Genomic DNA, 21,762 nt, shown 5'->3' on the forward strand with positions numbered 1-21,762 from the left:
TGCGAGAAAAAAAACTAAATAGCAACAAATAGGTTCATTTTTTTTTAGATTATTTGTTTGCTAATTTTATTTTGTAAAAAGTATCTATTGCCAAGATTTTACTCTAAATAAAATCATTTTATATCAGTTAAAAATAAGCCAGGCACAGTGATGCAGGCCTGTAATCCCAGCAGCTCTGGAGGCTGAGGCAGGAGAATGGTGAATTCAAAGCCAGCCTCAGCAAAAATGAGGTGCTGTACAACTCAGTGAGACTGTCTCTAAATAAAATACAAAGTAGGGCTGGGGTCATGTGCCCCTGAGTTCAATCCCTGATACCTAAAAAGAATTTAAAAAAAATAAATTTTAAAATGTACCAAAGAATTTGGCACATAAATGTTTAAGTGACTTTGTATTGGAATCACAGTGGTACAGCAAAAGCAAAATTGTCTCCTGGTAGAAATGAAAAATAAAACTTGATGGAGTATTGACTTACTTACCGGTAACTTACTGTGGTTCTGCACTTAAGTGGGACATTAAGAGAACCAGGAAAATTTTCAAAAGTAAACTATAAAAGCAGTTAGTAAAGCAAAAATAAAAGATGATTACAAAATTATTCAACTTGGAGACAAATTGATTCAGGAACCACTTGATACCTTGAATATCTGGAAAGGGTGTTTTAATAGTATTAGCTCATTCTTTCTTGTATCCACAAAAGAGACCTGAAAAGAAAGTGGACGGGGCTGGGGATGTGGCTCAAGCGCTAATGTGCTCACCTGGCATGCGCTGGGGGCGCTGGGTTCGATCCTCAGCACCACATAAAAATAAAATAAAGATGTTGTGTCCACCAAAAACTAAAAAATAAATATTAAAAATTTCTCTCTCTCTCTCTCTCTCTCTTAAAAAAAAAGTGGAATAAATTTCCAGCATGGTATCCATGGGACAAGGAATCAGCTTCCTATTTGGGTCACTGAGTGTATGAATTTTGTAAATAATTCAGGTGGATGCCAAATGATAAGGACAGAGAAGAAGCTAGTGGAATTTACTTTTTTTTATCTACTTTATCTTTTCCACATAATCTGCAGAAAAGAAACCAAAGAAAGGTGTGCCTTTTTGGAGGGGTACATTGACAAAGAGGCAAATAGTCTTTAGTAACACAGGAAGTCAGGACAAAGTCATGTAACATTGGATGCAATGAATACTATTTGGTAATAAGGAATAAACTTATGATACAACAGTGTGGAAGCATAACATTACATGGTTCATGTAGACAAGAGTTCATACTGTACAAGTTCATTTATATAAAAGTTCAAGAGCAGTCAATATTTAGGGTGGAAAAAAATCAAGACAAGTTTGTCCCAGGAGGAATGGGATGGAATTTATTAGAAAGGACAGTGGAGTTCTTCTATGAGGTTTCAGTTATAAACACACACATTTGTCAAAATGCAGCAGATATACCTTTTAGGTTTGTGCATGTCTTTGTATGTTTTACATCAAACATTCAGCTCTCTTAGTGGTACCTATAGCACATTATTTAGGGGGCAGTGTATTGGTGACTGCGGTTGACTTCAAAATGCATAAAAATAAAGTGGGTTGATGGATAGACAGACCAAATAAGTAGGGTAAAATGTGAACAGTAGAATCGAGGTAGTGGCATATAGGTATTTGCTATAAAATTCTTTCGACTTTATTGTATGCCTAAAAGTGTTTATTTCATAAGGGGAGAAAAGTAAATTTTTTTATTTCCTAAGACAATAGACATAACTGAAATGTAAGAATCATAACTTAATATGATGTTTTAAGCTGTGTCTGTTTGCCGTAGGTTGATAGTCTGCTTTCTGAGAGCCGATTGAAAGAAGCTCTAGAACCTAATAAAAGTCTAGATATTTACCAAAGGTAAAGTATGCTCCATTATTGGGTTTTCTCGGGACTAAGCTTATATCTCAATGAGTTGGATTAAAGGCACAGAAGTTGTTTGAGACTTTCTTGCCCTCTTTCCCTTCCTTTCTTGCTTTTTCTTTTTATTTATCTATGTTTCACCCAAAAGACAAAATAATAATGGTAGATAATATTGAGGTGACAGTGAATAAGATTTTCTAAAATGTACTTTTAAATATTTCCTATCATTATCTATATCTACCTGGTCTTAAGTTGAAATGATAAGATCAAATAAAGAATACTAAATATTAAAAAGAAGCACCCTTCATTTATTTTATACCCTGTATGTGCCAGGCATTATAGTCTGTACTCCTCAAACTTTTTCTTAAATTTTTTTCAATAATACCATAAGGTACTTATTAACATAAATAAGAAAATCAAGGCTCACAGCAGTTAGTTAATGCATCTAGCATTACTTGGCTTTAAGACACTAAAGTTGGGAGCCTATGAAAATGTTTTAAGGTGGCTAAGAAATGCAGAATTCCTTGAAGCAAGGGAGGGCACTTGATGAGAATCTCAGAGGGGCAGGGTTTATTCCATTACAACCAAATGGAAGGATTGCAGGGTGATGTCATGAAGGTCTAGAAGGAACCAGCTACACCTAGTGGTTGTGGGCTTGTTGCTATTGTGCAGCAACTAAAATCTGCTCAGAATGCACTGTGGTGGCTCACGCAGAATTACCCTAGGCCCTTGGCTCATGTAGCCCAGAAATGATCAGAAATCTTCCTAGAAGCAATTTGTCTTTGCTTGGGATAATGACCTTTAATTTTCTTGAAAAGGTACTGTGTTCTCTATATGAGTAAGTAGTTTCTGGTTTTAATCCCTGGGAAATTTTAACATTAAATAGACATAACGAACTAAACTGAACTAGACTGCTAACACTTTTGCATTAAGTTCAGAACATCATTAAGTAAATCTGCATATTTGGGGGTATTTGAAGAGTTTATAGCATTCAGAAGAACATGAGAAGGGGCACCAGGAGATAAATAATAAATACTTAAGTAATAGACCATGGGGAAGAAAAGAAAAGAGCATGAGATTCATTCTACTAACTTAAATCATTTATTAGAAGTATTTGGAAAAGTGTTACTTAAGCCAGGAATTCAAAGTGCCTAAAGGCAATGTAAAATATAAATGATTTTTAAAATGTCAAATGGAATTTAATTTACCATTATTGGCAGGATTGATTGTTTAAGGAATTATTTCAAATTAAGTTAATTAATAATAGTGAAGAAAATAATAAAGGTAATCGTGCTTGCTTTGCTAGATTTAAAAACAAAATAATATATACAGACTATATTTGAAGCCTTGGGGAAAGCTAAGTTTTGAATTTTTCTTTTAAAAATATTAAGCATTGGGGCTGGGGATGTGGCTCAAGCGGTAGCGTGCTCGCCTGGCATGCAGGGTGCGCTGGGTTCGATCCTCAGCACCACATAAAAATAAAATAAAGATGTTGTATCCACAGAAAACTAAAAAATAAATATTAAATATTCATTCTCTCTCTCTCTCTCTCTCTCTCTCTCTCTCTCTCTCAAAGTAAAAAATATTAAGTGTTTATGGGGAGAAGAGATTGAACCCAGGCCCCTTTGCCACATGGTTACATCCCTAGTCCTTTTTATTTTTTTCTTCTGAGACAAGGTCTTGTTAAGTTGCCCTGGCTGGCCTCAGACTTTCAGTCCTCCTCCTCAGCCTCTAGAGTTGCTGGGATTGTAGATGTGTGACACCCCGCCTGGCAATAATAAGTATTTTTAAGCCATAGTTAGCTTGTGAATAAAATGATCCCTTCGCAGTCCCTTAAAAATTCACACTGATGTTTGCAAGTCTGAAAATGTCATTTTGCCCTTATGTTTGATTAAGAGTTAGCTGGTTATAGAATTTAAAATAATTGCTACTAAAACTTTTGAAGGCATTGTTCAGTTTTCTTTGCATGCAGTGATGCTGGTAAGTCCAATTATTGTTCCTTAATAATTAGCCTGTTGACTTTTCAGCCTTGGTGTTTTGAAATTTTAGCAGAATATATTTCGGCATTGTTTTTATCTGTTTAGCACCAAGTGGATAGTTTCACTTTGAAAACTCATATATTTCTCATGAGCTCTGGGAAATTTTATTTTACTAAAGATCACTTCTTTACTTCCATTTATCTATTTTTTCTGAAACATCTTTGTATTGAATATCTTGGATAGATTGTCTAGGTTTCTAAACCTCTCTAAACCTCTCATGAATACTTTTGTTGCTTGTCTTTTTCTTACGCCTGGGAGATTCTCTTGACTTTTTTTTCTCCTAAATGGAATTGTAATTGAGGATTGGGTAACAAATACTGACAGTATTTTGTGTAGCAGCCACAATTAAGTCCATCAGACATTCCCAATAAAACACTAACAAAAATTTTTATAACTTGTATGAATGTTTTATTTTAATGATCATATTGTTCATTTACTAGTGTTTTTTCTTGTTTTCAATTTTTTTTATAGTATCATATTCTTGCTTTCAGATTTTCTCCTTCCGTGCTTAGGTTTGTTTTTAAGTTTTCTTCTGTTCTTTGAATTGTCTTTGTTTCCTTGGTGCTCGGATTCCTATTTATTTATTTATTAATTTTACATTTTATCCTCATGTTGTTGGTTTTCTTTATTTAGTCTGGTGGCCCTTTGCTATTCATTTTTATTTGAGAATGTGAGCCTGGGTTGGTTATTCTAGAGCCCTTTATCAGGTTCTTCCACTGTGGCATATCTTGGTGTCTTTCCTGTTAGCACCATATGCTGAATGCAAATCAAGTTCTTTGCAGGTGGACAGGGCTCATCATGGGGTCAGGAACCAGCCTTTAGTCTGAGGAGCCTTCAGTGGAGGAATAGGTGTGCTGGAAAGTTCTTTAGTAATTATGATTCTCCCCAAATCATTTATTATTATTATTATTATTATTATTATTATTATTATATTTTAAGAAGAATCTTCTGGTTCAGTGGGAAAACAGAAGGTGAGATAAGAGAAGAGAGCTAACAGGCTCAGGATTTCTGTAAATAAACTTTAAAAAGTTACTACATTTATTACAAAAGAGCCTTAACTAAATGTAAACTTAATGAGAATCTTTGCTCTTTCCCCGAGTAATACAAAGACCCTTGATGGCTTTAAGACTGATTTCCCTAAACGTGCACCCATGTGCATCCTAGACAGACCTTCATGATCCTGGAGTGTTCTGCCGGGTGTCCCTTGTGCCTGTGTGACACTTGATAAGAGTGTCACTTGATAAAAGAACATGTTTCTGTTTTTTCTATGCAGCAGAAATTTGTTGCCCTTTCTTGCTAGCCCATGATCCTTTCCCATTCTTTGCTGTTTGGGGTTATTACATTCGAAAACACTTTAGTCATTTTTTGTTCGGTTTCAGAAGGCAGCGAAGATGGGTGTGTGCTTAGTTTTTATCCTGAACCAGGAATCTTAAGTATCTGGGCTGTTTGAGGATTTGATAATTTTATAGATATATGAAGGAGATAATTATAATTATTTTCTTGGATTGTGTATTATAAAAGAATCATTTTGCACTCTGGCTCTCAAGTGAGATTTCTGAGTTCTTTCATTCAACAGGACTTCTGTCAAAATAAGCAGCTTTACTAAATCTCATCTGACAAAACTCTGCTGCTGGATTCTCCTGGGTGTGTCAGTGGCTCCTGATGTCCCAAGACCAGCGGTTGGTGACATTCTGTCTCTTCTGCCAGCCTCAGCTTGTTGATGATGTCTGTCCTCAGAATTGCAAAGTCCTTAGGGGGCAGTATTTAAGAGCAGGAAGGGGAGGGGGTTTCTTAATGCCTTGCTGTAGAGACTGGGGGCGGGGGCATCCTGAGCATGCTCTTTTATGTTCTGTTGGCCAGCCCAGGTGTCCCCCCACCTCCTGCAGTGGAGGCTGAGAACAGAGGTGCCAACAGAGGGCAGGTCACAGGATAGAGGAAGCCAGAGGAGGGTTTGGGGCAGGCACCTGGCAGGGTCAACCAGTTTCATGTTGCCATTTATCTTTTTCTGCCCATTTCACAAAGGACTTTTGACTCCTACCCCTTTTCCCTTTTATGTTACTTTATGTCATTTCACTCACATCTGTTAGAGAAAAACAGCTCCAATAACACAGAAGTCACTTTTCAGAGAGTGAGAGAAAAGCCAGGGCTCCGAATACTAAAAAAAGATTTGATTTTTGAAAACTCTTCTGGGTGCCACGGCACACACCTGTGATCTCAGTGGCTTAGGAGGCTGAGGCAGGAGGATCATGAGTTCAGAGGCAGCCTGAGCAACTTAGTGAGTCTCCAAGTAACTCAGGGATACCCTGTCTCTAAATAAAATGCAGAAAAGGGCTGGGGATGTGGCTCTGTGGTTCAGTGCTCCTGGATTCAATCCTTAGTATCAAGAAAAAGAAGGAAAACTCCCCTATCATCAGTTGTACCCCATTTTTGGTCATTTTTGTATCTCTTCTCCGGGTGTCTGAGACTTAAACTGAGATATATGAGCTGTCTCTGTAGCATTGCACCTGTCCCGAGAGCCTGTTCAAAAGGGGTGTGTAGTGGCACTGGCAGGAAGAGGCAGCCACTGCCACTAGTCCGAGTGCTCACTCGGAGTCCGAGAGCCCACCTGCCCTCCCTGCTGCCCTCCCTGAGACCCACTGTGGTTCTTTTTAGAACCTTATTTTCTCTGCCTGGAGTCGGGTTTGTTGGGAGACTTACACAGCTGTGGTGGGGGTCAGTTGTGTCTCATGTCCAGTTCCTTGGCCTTGGGAACTGTAGAGCTGGGGAGGCGTCTTAGAACCCAGAGCCCCTCCTCATTTTAGACTCAGGAGACTGAGGCCCCAGGTCCCTGACATTTCTGAGCCTGGTTTTCCTGCCCAGGGCCTTGGAGCGCCCCTTGGATCATCTAAAGCAATGGGTACAAAGGTTTTTACATCTGGATTTTTAAACATTATTCTTAACAGTAGCCAATGGCCTTGCCTGCTTAGTGATTGAATGATTTTTTTAAATAGCTTTCTAGTTGTGACAACAGAAAAGTCATTATATTTTCTTTCTTTTTTAAAATTTAGATGTATCCAGTTAAAACAGGCAATAGATGAGAATAAAAATGTTCTTCAAAAGCTAAGAAAAATAAGTATTATGTGAATCATATTAGAAAAAAAACTTTTTATATAAATATTTTCACTAAGAGAAATGAATTGGAGTTGGTAAGTTCCTGGGTTTGCATTAGAAATAAAGCCCAACCCAGAGGTGCTGAGTGGGGGCATGGTCTCCCAGGTGTGCTTCAGAGCAGAAGAGAACCTCCAGCCCTGCTGAGCTCTTCAGCATTAATTACCCAGAAACCCAGACACTGCCTTTCAAATGTGTGCATTGTATAATGCATTGTATAACTTAGATGAGGTGCAGTTTAGACCCATTTTGATTTTAATCCCACTGTGGGTAGAGTCTAGCCCCGGGTGAGTGGAAGGAAGTCTGGTCTTGGGGGTGGCTCTCACAGCAATGACTGCCAGATTGGAGGAGCAAGCTTTACCCTTGTCCATCCCTTCAGGACATTTTTTTTGTATGGGCCTGAGTTTCATCTACGTGTCTAGGGCTAGTGGCTCATGGAGCTAGTGGAAGTCACCTGAAAGTGTCCCCTGCCTGTGTCTGAATCCTTGTTACTGCATCTGAGTGTCTCTTCTGCATTTCTGCAGTGACACAGAACTTTTCAATGCAGGAGGCAGGCTCGCCCTGAGTTTGAAAACCTAGTTAACCCATTTCACAGATGGGAAAACAGCCTTCAAAGGTGAAGAAACAATGTCTCTGTCAGTAAGCATCAGAACCTGGGACCAGCCCTCTCCTTTCTGACTCTGGAGCCAATATCCTGTCAGACCCTGTCCCCTACTTGACTCTAGAGTGTCTGCAGTGCTCAGCAAGAAACAAAACGAAAACAAAACCATGTGGTTTTGTGTTTTCATTTGGCTTGCATTCCAACTCAATTACTTAACTACATTTCTTGTAACTCTGATGTATTTCCCTAAGGTAAGTATAATCTCACACTAGTCTTTATTTTGTCCTACAGCACTTACTGTGGTTTTTATTGTTATTTTTTAAAAATGAATGTAATTAGGAAACTAAAATTCATTTTTCAATGAAATATTCTCTCCTAGGTGGATGAGTCTGCACCTGCTGGAGAGAATGTTAATAATCTCTCTTACAAATTACAAAGGATTTGTAGGTATAAACAAACCCAATTTGTAAGGAGCAACAAAATATCAATTATTTAGACCCTTCAAATGCTGTTCCCCAGCTTTTTACACTGTGGGAAAAATGCTAAGAATATTGACTCGAAGATTCTAGAATTTTCACTGAATTGTAGCATTAAGAATGTCAGAATAGCTGATATTTTACTTAACTTTTCCACCACAAACAACTATAAAATCTGTGCAAATAAATAATATGCATTCTTTTCAATTGAACATATAACATTAGCCAAAATGAGCCATATAGGACCAGAGAGAAATTTTCAATAAATTTCAAAAAATTGAAATTGTATATATTTTTTGATCTCTTAGAATTATATTAAAGCTCAGTAACAGAAAAATGAGTAGATATCATTAAAAGTCTGTAAATTAAGTTACAAACTTTATCTGTATGACCCATGAATTCAAGAAAGTGTTGCACTGGAAATTGGAAAATATTTCAAATGATAAAAATGTATGACTCTGGGGCTGGGTTGTGGTTCAGCAGTAGAGTGCTTGCCTAGCACGTGTGAGACGCTGGGTTTGAGCCTCAGCACCACATAATACCTTTATTTATTATGTCCAACTACAACTAAAAAAATATTTTAAAAAGTATGTATGACTCATGGGTTGCAGCCAAAGTAGTGCTTAGAAAGGAATTCATAGCTTCAATGAATAATTTTAAAAGATACCAAAAATCAATTATTGAAGCTGTTAACTTAAGAAGCCAGAAAAAGAACAAGGTAAGCCCAAGGGAAAGGAAAAAATACAATGGGAACAGAAAACAGTGACATCAACAGATAAACAGTAGGTGCAATCAGCAAAGCCAAACATCGACTTTTCTGTAAATATTCATCAAATTGATAAATTCTTAGCAACACTGATTAAGAGGAAAGAAATACAATAGTGATGAAGATAAATGGCTCTAGGTATATCCAGATACTCCAGTATACATTCAAGAGCTCTACCACTGAGCCACCGCCTCAGCCCTCATCCTAACTGGCTCTGATGGGAAGCTCACTGCAGGCAGACATTGTTCTAAACACTTTACGGATTGTCACTCACCTGATCCTCATGACAGCCTTAGGAGTCAGGTTCTGTTGTTATCTCAACTTTTTGAAAGGGAGAGCTTACAAGAAGGTCACCCACAGAAGAGAGAGAGCCAGAATGAAAACCCCCACTTGTGTTTCAAGCACTGTGTGAGAGCGCTCAAGCAGCGTGTCCTGAATGGGGGACCCAGGCTGTGGGTGGGGTGCTCTTGTAGCCCAGGCCTGGCTCATATCAACTGGCTCCTTGTCCACCCTCAGTCCTTCAGGTCACGTGTGCTCAGCACGGTTGTGGGAACCATTAGTTGTACTTTCCTTTCATTGCTTTTTTTTTTTTTTGCCAGCTCCAAAAATGGAACAGTTCTTCAAGGTACAGAGGTTCTGCTCCAACTGGGTTTGTACTCGCATGTTTTTTCAAGAGATCTCCTCATACAAATGCTTTTTGTAGAACTGATGTGCTTACTGACAAAGAGGAAGATGAGGATGATGACGAAATGGAAGAATGTGGTGGAGAGGAAGAAGAATCAGAAGAGGAAGAGGAAGAGGAACAAGAAAATGAATCTCCTAAACAAACAAGTAGAAAATACATTGCTCTTGGAGATTTTACTGCTCAGCAAGTTGGGGACCTTACATTTAAGGTAAGTAGAGAAGACGGGGACCTAGTGTAAGGAGAATGTTTCTAAAGGCTCAGTCTGTTTAAATAAGGAATTATGATTTACAAGCAGTAGTTATGTGAGAGTCTATTATTAAAGTTACCTGTTCTAAAGATTTTTTAAAGTGGCTTTAGTATTTATAAATCTTAACAAGGGGTAAAATTTCATAATTAGTTTCTGAATGTCATATGTACCAAGTTATTCAGGTGGGTTAGGCAGTGTCCTAGCTGAGGTAGGGGGAGCACTATCACACTTCTTCCTGTTGGTTTAGACTTGATGGAGCGCACGTCCATTGTAGGCCTGTGCATAGATAAGAGGCAGGTGGGATAGAAAAATGAAGTTGTGGGGTCTTGTTTGTTTATGCAGAGCAGGGATCAGACCTGGCCTAGCCAGGCAGGTGATCTACCCCTGAGCTACAGCCTCAGCCATGCAGGTGTGGTTTGTAAAGGATTTGAGACAGTTTTCTGCTAGTGAAATGATTCAAAGAAATTTTTATTGAATATATAAATCTTGATCTTTTGTTAAACTTCAAAGAGTGACTCTCATTAATAGTATATTCAACTATTATTGAACAACTAATATCTTTATTGTTTTTTGTTTGGTTTGGTACCAGGGATCGAACTTGGGAGTGCTTTACCACTGAGCTACATCCCCACCCCTTTTTTTATTTTTACTTTGAGACAGGGCCCCTTGCTAAGTTGCTTACAACCTCGCCAAGTTGCTGAGGCTGGCCCCAAACTTGCAGTCCTCCTGCCTCAGACTCCCAAGTCACTGAAATTACAGGCATGTGCTATTGCACTCAGCTAATACATTTTAATTCATAGGTTGTTTTTTTTGAACTTTTCCTGGAAAAATGCCACCAATACTAAATAATAATGTATATTCTAAGAAAATCTTTGCTTTTACATGTCTTCAGTAGTGGAAATTACTGTTTTTCAAGGATGGATTATATTTCGTACACAAACAAGTATTGTTTTCAATGGACAAGTATTGTTGAAAACATGGATTAGGTAGGTAGGAACATTGGGTAAACTATTTTTGTTTCAAAATAGGGCTTAACTTAATAGAATCATTTTTCTTCAGGGATTTATATGATACTCTTGGAAGAAATTTTCCAAAGAGAGACTTACAAATTCAAAAATATTTTCTGCAATAATGAAATTGCTAGAAGTATGGGTCCTCATAAATGCTTGTGGAAATGGTCCCCATTTGCATGTAGAATTTGAATGTGTGTTGAGCAACCCAAAGGAATGATTCATTTATAGTCACAAAGGTATTGGGGTATGGCAGTAGGGAAGCATCTGATAAAAGTTAGGATAAATATTGAATGAAGGAAATATTTCCTTTTTTCAGTGTATATTTTAAAGCATTAGTAATGAAATGCTACTCATGACTATTGAGCTTTAATTTTAAATTTGTACTTTGTTTTGCGTTAAGAAAGGAGAAATTCTTCTTGTAATTGAGAAGAAGCCTGATGGTTGGTGGATAGCTAAGGACAGCAAAGGAAGCGAAGGTCTGATTCCCAGAAACTACCTGGAGGTGAGTCTTTGTTGTTTATGCTTTCTCCTTCAGATAGATCTCATTTTCAGTTAAACATTAAGCTATATTCTTGGATCAGTTGACTAGAGAATGACTTGAAATTTAAATTTAGTTTTACAGAGACAGGGCGTGGGGAGGACATTGTGTATTGAGGTCGTGGGGGCCTGTGAAGAGCTTGGGTGAAAGTGAGCCCGGGAGCATTCTCAGCAGGAGGTGGCTCTGTGAGCTAGTGATGTTTATAACAACTAAGAGGCATTTATTACCATAAAACATGGCCACTGTCCACTTCGTGTTTACTTCCACAAATACATGACCCCCTTACCAAAATATCAGCATACTGTCCATGCCTGCTTGGTCCTGAGTCACAGCACATGCTGCGTGGTGCAGACACCTGTCTGGATGAGCTCTGTCAGATGGAAATACTAAAACCCACACATGGGATTCCAAGTTTTCCAGTGACCACACTGAGTTCCTGACGGAGGGGCGGGGTTATTCTCTGACACCACGGGTGTCATTTTCCATATCAGCTCCTTAGCACCAGCCAGTGTCCAGCAACTCATTTGGATTCTGGCCTTAACTCCTGGATTTAGCACAGGTGTCACACAGTAAGGGCACAGTCCCACTAGACTGCCCTCTGTTCAGATGCCAGTCACATGTCCCAGCAGCCACTTGTACTTCTGACTGATTGGCTAAAAATTCAAAAGTCTCCTCTCCTTCTGCAGGGGTCTGATGATTCCCTAGGGTGACTCACAGAACTTGGGAGAACACTTTCCAGTCTGTCCTCTGTATCTGAGGATACACAGCAAAAATATCTTAAAACAGTTGCACCTATATTGAACATGTACAATTCTTTTTCTTGTCATTATTTTCTAAGCTATACAATATAATAATCATTTATTTGGCATTTACATTGTGTTACAGATCATAGATATTTTGTATATGATTTAAGGTATGTGGGAAGATGTGTACAGGTCATATTCAAATACTGTATCATTTTATATAAGTGACTAGAGCATCCTTAGGTTTAGTATCCATGGGGATTCCTGGGACCAATCCCCTGAGGATACTGCGGGACAACTATACTTGGATGTACCAGTTTATTATAAAGGATGCAACTCAGGAACACCAGTGAAGAAGACGCACAGGGCAAGATGTTGAGGTGGGGAATGCAGGACCTAAGCATGCTGTTCCCCAAAGCCTTTGTGTATTCACCCACCTGGAACATACCCAAGCCCCAGCCTCCCGGGGGTTTCTATGGAAGTTTGTTTATTCTCATTAACTAAATCACTGTTTACGTGGACAGCACATCTCAACCTGTGCTAATGTGAAGAGCTCAGTAGCCACGGGTGGCGAAGGGCTATTCACCATGCAGGACAGGTCTAGGTCGTCCTTTGGAAGGCAGCAAGCATTCCAGCTCATGGTGACATTTATTCAGGGTGTTTGCAACCTATAATCACCATCAATTATGCCACAAAGAACCTAAAATTAGCTTCTATGAGTTACCAAAAAATCTCCCCAAAGCAGCTCACCTGAGGTAGCTGTGTCTTCTCCCACGCATGGAAGGAGTGTGGAGATGGCTTTCTGGTGCTGGTTCAGGCCCCACCTGGAACTCCATAACTCCAAGTGAGGCAGCTCTTCCTGGGTTACCTCTTTAGTTAAGTCAGTGGCCAAATCCTTTAATGATTCTGAGCAGCAAAAGGGAAAAGAGGAAAGAATCAAGAAATATGAGCTGCTATATTAGGAGGTAAAAAGTTTTCTGGAAGTTAGAAAACTTCAGCCACGTCTAGACATATTTAGTCCCCAGGCCATACCTAGCTGCAAGGGAGGCTTGCTGGCCAGATGGAGTCTCAGCAGGCCTGATGAGTCAGCGGTTCTGCTAGAGAGGAAGAGATGGAGGGTGGCCACCTGCAGCCTGTTTGGATCAGTCTTCATGTACCTCTTTGTAGACTCTTGGTTGTTCCTCTTGGGTGAAATCCTACATGCTTGTCAGTGCTTCAAAGGATTTACACCTTTATATCTTGATTTATTTTGCCAATTTTGTCTTGGCAAAATTATGACCTCCAATGTCAAGAGGGCTTATTTCCCCATGCATCTGCCGAGGCTGGCCAGTACCAGTCTTTCTTAGCCTTTGCCAATGTGACCTACAAAACAGCCTCATAGTTTTTATTTGTACTTGTGATACTCCGAATGAGGCTGAGCATCCTTTCATATGATTTACGACCATTTGCATTTCTTCTTTGTGGATAACCAGTTCAGTTTCTTTGATCATTTTTCAAATGAATTTTTTAAAAAATCTTTTTCTTGATTTATAAGAGCTTTTTATAAAATTAACCCTTAGAACTTGGTGTTAATGGTTTCTTTATTGACCTTCAGCTTCATGTATTTTTTACTAGTGAAATCTGCTAGCGTTTCCATTTATGATTTTTTAAATTTTGGTATCATAACTGCAAAGGGCATTACCCCACATTTATTTTCTCCTATCAAAGGTAATTCTTTTAATTTTTTTCATTTGAATAAATTCTACCTGGGATTTATTTTGGTGAACTTGCTGTTTACTTTAGTCTTTGTCATTGTTTCACATAGTGAAGTTATCAGTCTTGGGTTGAAATTTTTTTCCCTGTCTCATATAAATTCCCCCCTGTGCCTGAAAGTTTCTGAAAGTCGTAGCATTTTTATTGGTTGATTTTTGTGTTAGTTGGAAAGCACTTCCTGTTTCAACACTTTTCCAGCCCTGTGATAAAGAGGAGCAGGCGACATGTGAAGAGGGCAGTGAGGAGGACACGGGGGGGGGGGGGGAGACAGAGGGTGAATCCGAAGCTAATCAGAGGTACAGAGCGTGGGAGGGCGAGCAGCTTCTGCCGACTTTTAATTTATTTTTACTATTAAAATAATGCAAGATTTTCTTGAAATGGAGTTAACTTATACCTAGAGAGCTTTCACTAAAGGTCATGGCTACTTTAGTTTTGCAATTATTGTTAGTGCATTTAGTTCTAGCTTGGCCTCGCCTAGAGATTGTTTGGTCTTCAGAATCTACTGAGTGTTTGTACTTGTTCTCTGATTTGTGTGGTTAGGGGCAGACGCTGCGCCTGCACTTACCTGCTCTTTCATTTCCCCAGAACTGATACTCACCACAGTGCTGTTCAAAAAGCTATCTCAGAGGTTGGTATCTGCTGTCTTATTAATAATACTTTATATTTGATGCCTTATAATATTTTTGGCAGTTAAGACATTTGGGATGTCTTAAGTGTTTTATTACCTATAGTTCTGGTTGAGTTCAGATTCAAACCAGGATGGAGACTCTTCCAGACTGCCTAGATCTACCCAGGCTCAGGCGTGGAAGGTGCAGGGCAGAAGCCTTCGCTTTCTGCCTTAGCAAGCCTGAGCTGCAACCAGCATTTCTCATTAGGGCTTCTGTACAAGAAGAGTAGATCATCTCATTCATGGCGTGATTTCAGAGCTCGGAATCTTTCACATTGATCCTATCCAGATTATTTATCATTTTGGCAAAGGCTGGCATTAGATTTTAGTTATTATTTGAAAAGTCTGAAAAACCCAGAAAGGTAAGACACTATCTGTAATCCTGTCATTTAAAAAAAATGACACGACAAAATGAAAATTCTCCACCCCATGAGTAATCACCATGAACGGTTCAGTTAGCATCTTCCTTACCTTTTACTGCTCTTCTAACTCCCAAGAAGATGCTCGTGGTACAGGTGGTTGGGGGTGCACTTATGCAAAGCACCTGAGAGCTCCTCGGGCATCAGTAGCGGTATCATCTGCTGAAAGGGAGTGCAGTATGGGGTGGGGCTGGAGCAGGAGCATTACAGTCAGAATGTACTTGAAGCAGTGATCTAGAAACACAAAGCTCTGCGCCCAGCACTATGTGGGCCCCAAGTCCTCGAGAGAGTGCAGATCCAGTGATGGCCACGTCCTCTCAGGAATTGGGTCACGTTGCAGCACTTTCCCGACATGTGCACGTGGTGTTTTTCCGTTGGGTTGGGCTTGCTGTGGTGCTGAAGGGACACAGTGGAGAGGTGAGCAATCATGGATGGAAACGAGCAGACCACTTTTGTTTGTCCTCTCCTCGGCAGATGAACACCGTGGATGTGTTAACCAGCATGGGGGCTATCCCCGAAGGCTTCAGGCCTTCCACACTCTCCCAGCTGCTGGAGGAAGGTACGGTGGCGCTTGGCCTCTGTAGCCATGCTTGGAGGCTAATTTTTCTCTGGTAGTTAAAACAAGTTGAGGAAGATGCCGAGTCTCACTTCTCTTTGGAGCACGTCCTTTCCTTGTCCCTCTTGTGACCATAAGCAAGGACTCCGGTTCTATGAGAGGACCATCTGTTTACCTGCATTGTGGGCTCCAGCCCTTCCCTATTCTCTTTAATTGCCAGCCCTATCCTGCTCTCTAGCCTGCCTGTCCTGCCTTCCCCTGCGACCACTGTGAACAGTGCACCACAGTGCCACCAGCCCATCCCGTCCCAGCGAGGAAGCCTCCCTTCCTCTGCTCCTCTTCACAACAAGGGCTCTCCTGGAGCGTCTTCAGTGGGCTTTCTGATTCCTGTTCACCCTGGATTTCCCGGTACTTGGCAACTTTTGTCTAGAAGCTCATCGTGAAGGGGAGTCATGAGGGGCAGGCTGGCTCCTGTGTGCCTGAGCCATTAACTGTTGGTGGAAGGGCTGCTTCAAGGTTACTTCTGCTGGGAAGGTCCTTCCTGCCCCTTCCCATCCTGTAGTCTCAGGGTCCCTTCTACCTTGGTAGCGATGCCCGCTCTGGCAGCGCGGCTTCCCTCCCACCCTGTGAGCACACGCACTAGTCTCATGTGCCTACTTCTCTGTTTCCCTCACTCAGCTGTGGTCAACAAGGATTCTCGACTCCATTTCCAGCTCCTAGCATAGCCCATGGCACAGGGCAGGGACTCAAATGATTTCTTAAACAAAAAGTGATTTTATAATAAATGTTCTTCATGACAAACTATGGAAGAGAAGTATAAAAATGCTTATGTATCTCCCATATCCTGCGTGGGCAAGGGAATGGCTTCCCTCCGGAGGGATGGGCTGGCTGGGAAGTAAAAAAAAGTACCACGAGATGACCTCAGAACACAGGAAAGCAGTTTCAGAGCAGGGGCATCAAAGGGCAAAGCTGACCAGGTGGGTCTAGGTCCTAACAAAGAATGAAGCCCGCACTTGCTTTATTTATATTGGAACACATCAAAGACTTTTGGTAGAAATTTCTTCACCAAAGCAGGATAGAGGTGGGGACAGGTAGGCTGCTCCATTCCTGACAGGTCATACCCATCTCCGGTGCTGCGCAGGACCTTTTGGCAGAGTGGAGGGGGAGTTCGCTTGCATTGGGTGGTCTTGATAGCAGAAGTGCCACTATAAGTTTCCAAATACGAGACCTACCCGCCTCGCTGGCTTCAGTGCTGAAAAGGTCCTCGTGCATTTTGTGGATGGATTCCTGCACTTTTGTGTTGTGAAGTAAAACTAGGTTCTGGGGCCGGATTCAGTGTAGAGCGCTTGCCTAGCACATGTGAGGCACTGGGTCCAGCCTCAGCACCACGGAAGAGCAAATAAATAAAATGAAGGTATTTTGTGCCTCTACAACTAAAAACATATATGTGAAGAAAGAAGCAGGGCTGGGACTGGGGCTGGGGCTCAATGGCAGAGCACTTGTCTAGCATGTGTGAGGTGCCAGGTTGGATCCTCAGCCCCACATATAAATAAATAAAAATAAAGTTACATAAACAACTAAAAAAATTTTAAAAAGAAGCAAAACTAATGGTTATGTATTTTTTCTAAAATATATAAAAAATGTTACAGATTTCTGCATTTTATAGAAATATTTGAATAAATCATCTTCACTGTGAAGCATGTTGTTGGTCTAAAGTCTTTAAGATCTTCCTTAAAACTATCTTAAAGTAGTCTTTTATCAGTTTTTATCTTAAAATTTTGAGCATGATTCTATCTTGCTTCATCTGTCTTGGAAAGCAAGTTGCTAGTAAGCCCCTTGGCATTTTGGAAATATCTGTTTCCTAAATTTGTAGCATAATGTCTTAGACTTTTGGTTTTGAATTTCATTCTTCTTTTCATAAGAAAATAAAGGAAAGCTGTTTTTTCATGGAATCAGTTTCGAGCAAGTTACTTTCTGCAACCTGAGCTCACGGCATCACAGCTTGCCTTCAGAGATCTGATGTGGGACGCAAAGACAGGCACTGTGAGTACAGCGACAGCAGAGAAGCTGCAGCCTGGCAGCTATTGTCCTGGGGCCAGCACATGAGTGACATGTGGCTTTAAAGCAGTGGTGTTCACATAGCCAAGGCAGCACCTAGACTTGGGCCCCTGATTCTGGTTTCTCTTAGTGGTTGTGCCCTCCTCCCATCGCCACAAAGAGTGTAATACTGAGTCTCCCTGTTCATCATGCTTTACCTCAGTGTCTTCATCTGGGAACAGGGATGACAGTCCTTCTAACATCGAGCAGTTGTGAGAATTTATGAAGGCTTTGGCAGTGCCTGGCAGGGAATGAGAACGCAGTCAGTGTTGGCCATCACTGTGCTTTGGATAGGTGCCCCACGGCCCATGGGTCAAGGCTTGCTGCCAGCCTGGGGGCTTTTGGGAGGCGGTAGGACCTGGAGCTGGGGCCTAGTGAGGGGAAGTTACATGGCTGAGCCACACCCATGAAGGGATTGTGGGACCCCAGCCCCTGCCTCTCTCCCATCTGCTTCCTGGCTGCTGCAAGGTGACACATCATGCCACCATGTGCTCCCCGCTCTGATTCCCTGCCTTGCCACTGGCCCCAAAACAGTGGAGCCAAGCGACCATGGACTGAGACCTCTGAGACCAAGAGCTAAGCAGACTTTGCTCTCTGCAAGCTGCTCATCTCAGATCTCTTGCAGTGGGAAGCTGCCAGCTCCGTCAGGAAGAGTGGAAGTGACATGATCTTAGTTGAGTGGGAATGAAAAAGTCGGCAGAACTTCATGATCACACTTTTTGGGTACCACCAAGAAAAAAAGATTTTTGCTATCCCAGTATTTGAAGTAGAATATGCTCTTGATCTTTAATTCTACTTTATATCTGCCTGTAACAGATATAAAGTGCATTAGAGTATGTCACTCCCTTCCCATTTACCTTGACTTTACCCCTCAGTGGTGGCCGGGGTGGTAGGAAGGGGGGTGCAGAACTTGGTGCCCCTAATCCTCTGACCCTGAGCATCAACTGGCGACTTAGTAGGAGGTGCTGTATTGCAAGTGGGCAGAGGGGCTGCTTGGTGCACCAGTGCTTGAGCAGATCACAGTTAATGCCATGAACTTGTGCCCGGGAACTAAAAACCCAGCTCTCATTACTTAAATAAAAAGGTGACAGATTATTGATATTATCTTATCTTTTGCAACAATATAAATTATTTAAATGAAAAGGCTTGTGATCATAAAGCAGAATGTAAAGTTTAGCTAATTGAAGCTGTTCTTTAAAAATAAAAATACAGAATGCCAGTTTATTTATTCACAATCTGACCTTTATCTGTGAAATAGATTTGAACAGTCAGACCAAACATGACATTCTATGTCAAAGCATCTAAGAGCCAAAGAGGAGGTAGCTGGGTGACATTAATGCCAGGTATCTTGGTTGTCATGCTAGGGTCACTGTCTACAATTCCACACATCGTATGGGAATGGACCTGGAGACTAGAATACAGTGATTCGAGGGTCAGGTCATATATTTTACCTGCTAGTACTAGTAGTCTTTCATTGAAGTTTTTAAATAGTTGAGAAAAAAATGCAAATATTTCAAATATAACTTGATGTAAAATTTACCTGAAATAACTGGGTTTGATTTTGAACAGACTATTGAAACTCTGTGTATGTATATCCATGTAAAAGTTTTCCTTTTTGTATTCTGCGTATATCTTCTTAAGCTGTATTTTTCAAATGATGCTTTGGAAATGGATTTGTACTACTAATAGGTTTTTGTGTTTTTCTTTCAGATTAAGTCAAGGCCAAGTCGTGTTTCCTTGATCCTCACCCTGTGGAGCTGTAAGATGATTCCTCTCCCAGGAACGAGCATCCAGGTGCTCAGCAGACATGTTCGCCTCTGTCTGTTTGATGGCAGTAAGGTAAGCTCACTAAGTTGAACCATCTCACACAGGATGATGGAGAAGCCCTTGTGTGGTACCACACATTAAATGTGGAGTGCACTGTGTGTGTGAGTATGTGGTATCACAGTGGGTTAACCCTGGCTCTTCAGTGTGTGATGTTGGTACACACACAGTTAACCCATCTGGGCCTTAGATTTCTTCACTTATGAGAGGGACTGGTACCTGTCTTCTAGTGTTGTGTACAGTTCAGGTCTAAGTATAGAGTATTGTATTTTTGAAAATGCAATGTATATCCAGCTCCCCAGGCAAGATATGGAGCATCGCCATCTCCCGTGAGGTCTCCTGGAATCCTTTTCTGCTCAGCTCTTCCCTAATTCCTAAAAGACCATTTTTACCTAATACCAAATGATAGTCTGAATGACTTCTAAAACAATAATGTATCTTTCATGAGATGTAGCTTAAGTGGTGCTTAGGTAGAAATCCGTAGCTTTAATTGCATATACTAGAAAGAGAGTGGGTTTAAAATCAGTGATCTAAGCTGGGAACTTAAGAGACTAAAAATTGAAGAGTGAGTTAAACTTAAGAATGTAGAAAAGAGGAAATAACAAAGAGTAGAAATTAATGAAATAGAAAACAGATGGACAGAAGAAAAAAAATCAATGGAGATGAAGGTTGATTCTTTGAAGAGATTAATAAAATTGAAAGATGCCCAGAAAGACTGATCAAGATACTTTAAAAAGAGTGAAAGAAAGCTGGGCTAGGTGGCACATGCACACCTGTAATCCCAGCAGTTCTGGAGGCTGAGATAGGAGAATCACAAGTTCAAAGCCAGCCTCAGCAACAGTGAGGTGCTAGACAACACAGTGAGACCCTGTTTCTAAATAAAAAAAAAATAGGGCTGGGGATGTAGCTCAGTGGTTGAGTTCAATCCCTGGAACAAAAAAAAAAAAAAAACAAATTATCAATATCTCCCATTGAAATAGAAACATCATTACTGATCCTGCAGACACTGAGGACAATAAGGGATATTATGAGGAATTGTATGCCAGTAAATCTGACAACATTGATGAAATAAATAATTTTATTAAAAAACATAATTTACTGAAACTGATATAAGAAGAAATAGAAAATTTGAATTTCTCTTTTAAAGAAATTTCAACTTCAATTAAAAAACTTCCTACAATGAAAACTCCAAGTCCTTATGGCTTCACTCTAGTGACTTCCCACAAACATTTAAGGAAGAAATAATACCCATCTTATACAAACTCTTCCAAAGAATAGAAAAGGAGAAAACATTCCCTAACGTATTTCCTAAATCTAGGAAAAACATGACACCAAACGATGACATTACAAGACCAGTGTCCTTCATGGATATAGAAACTAAAATCCTAAACAACATTCTCAAGTTGGATCTAGCAATTTATAGAAAGGACAGTAGGTCATGACCAGCTGGAATTTCTCCCCATGTTCAGATGTACACACCTGTGCATCCAGCATTGGACATGGGAAATTGTAATGTTATTTCATCATATTAGTAGACAAGAAAAAATCATGTGAACATCTCAATAAACAAAGAAAAAACATTGACAAATTCCAGTGCCCGTTCACGAGTTTTAAGAAATTCCCTACAAACTAGGAACAGGTGGGAACTTCCTCAAATTTATAAAGAACAAGAAAAACCTAAATTTCTATCATTGACAGTAAAATGTAGAATTTTTTTTTTAGTCTAAGATTAAGAACAAGTCAAGGATGCTAAGAAATAAAAAGATAACTCAGTTTTTTAAATGAGCAAAAACTTGAACAGGCCCTTCAAAAAAGAAAACATGAGAAACCAATAGGCATATAAAAATATACCTAACATGTAATACATTATTAGGGGAATGTAAGAGTTTACAGTGAGAGACCCACTTAGATGCTCCATACAAGAAGCCCACCTTAAATAGAAAAGGTAAGTTAAAGGGAGGAGGGTTCCCTATTCAAGATATTAATGTCAGGCTGGGAATGTGGCTCTGTTGTCTCAGGCCTGGGGCGGGGGCAGAGCCATGAGCTGGAAGGACCCCATGTCCCTGTGAGCCCTCTGCTGGCTAATAATATCCCCCTGGGCCTAAAAATATCCCCTGGGCCAGGGATGAGGAAGACACTGCCTGGGTCAGCCCGATGGACGGCTGGCATTCCACATGGCAGCCAGGAAGTGCGCCCAGTGCTTCTAGAAACTTGGTATTCCGTAAGACTGGCCGCTGGAGACCCATACCACTCATTGACTTATTCTCCCTACTGGAGTCTAATACTCCCATGCCTTGAGGCTTAGAGTGATTTCACA

At 40.4% G+C, this 21,762-nt stretch overlaps 1 protein-coding gene across 1 annotated transcript in view; it reads left to right on the forward strand.

Annotated features, from left to right (window-relative positions):
* The window catches only part of LOC144252184 (nephrocystin-1-like), a 101,837-nt gene that overhangs the window by 67,564 nt on the left and 12,511 nt on the right, over positions 1–21,762 (forward strand). The window contains exons 4-12 of the mRNA XM_077794682.1: positions 1,799–1,872; positions 6,962–7,010; positions 9,579–9,797; positions 11,250–11,351; positions 14,081–14,178; positions 14,468–14,510; positions 15,443–15,535; positions 17,481–17,567; positions 19,332–19,460. Coding sequence (XP_077650808.1) covers positions 1,799–1,872; positions 6,962–7,010; positions 9,579–9,797; positions 11,250–11,351; positions 14,081–14,178; positions 14,468–14,510; positions 15,443–15,535; positions 17,481–17,567; positions 19,332–19,460 — 894 coding nt within the window. The remainder of the gene's footprint in view (positions 1–1,798; positions 1,873–6,961; positions 7,011–9,578; positions 9,798–11,249; positions 11,352–14,080; positions 14,179–14,467; positions 14,511–15,442; positions 15,536–17,480; positions 17,568–19,331; positions 19,461–21,762) is intronic.

The sequence above is a fragment of the Urocitellus parryii genome, unplaced genomic scaffold, assembly GCF_045843805.1.
Source record: "Urocitellus parryii isolate mUroPar1 unplaced genomic scaffold, mUroPar1.hap1 Scaffold_37, whole genome shotgun sequence".
Classification (NCBI taxonomy): domain Eukaryota; kingdom Metazoa; phylum Chordata; class Mammalia; order Rodentia; family Sciuridae; genus Urocitellus; species Urocitellus parryii.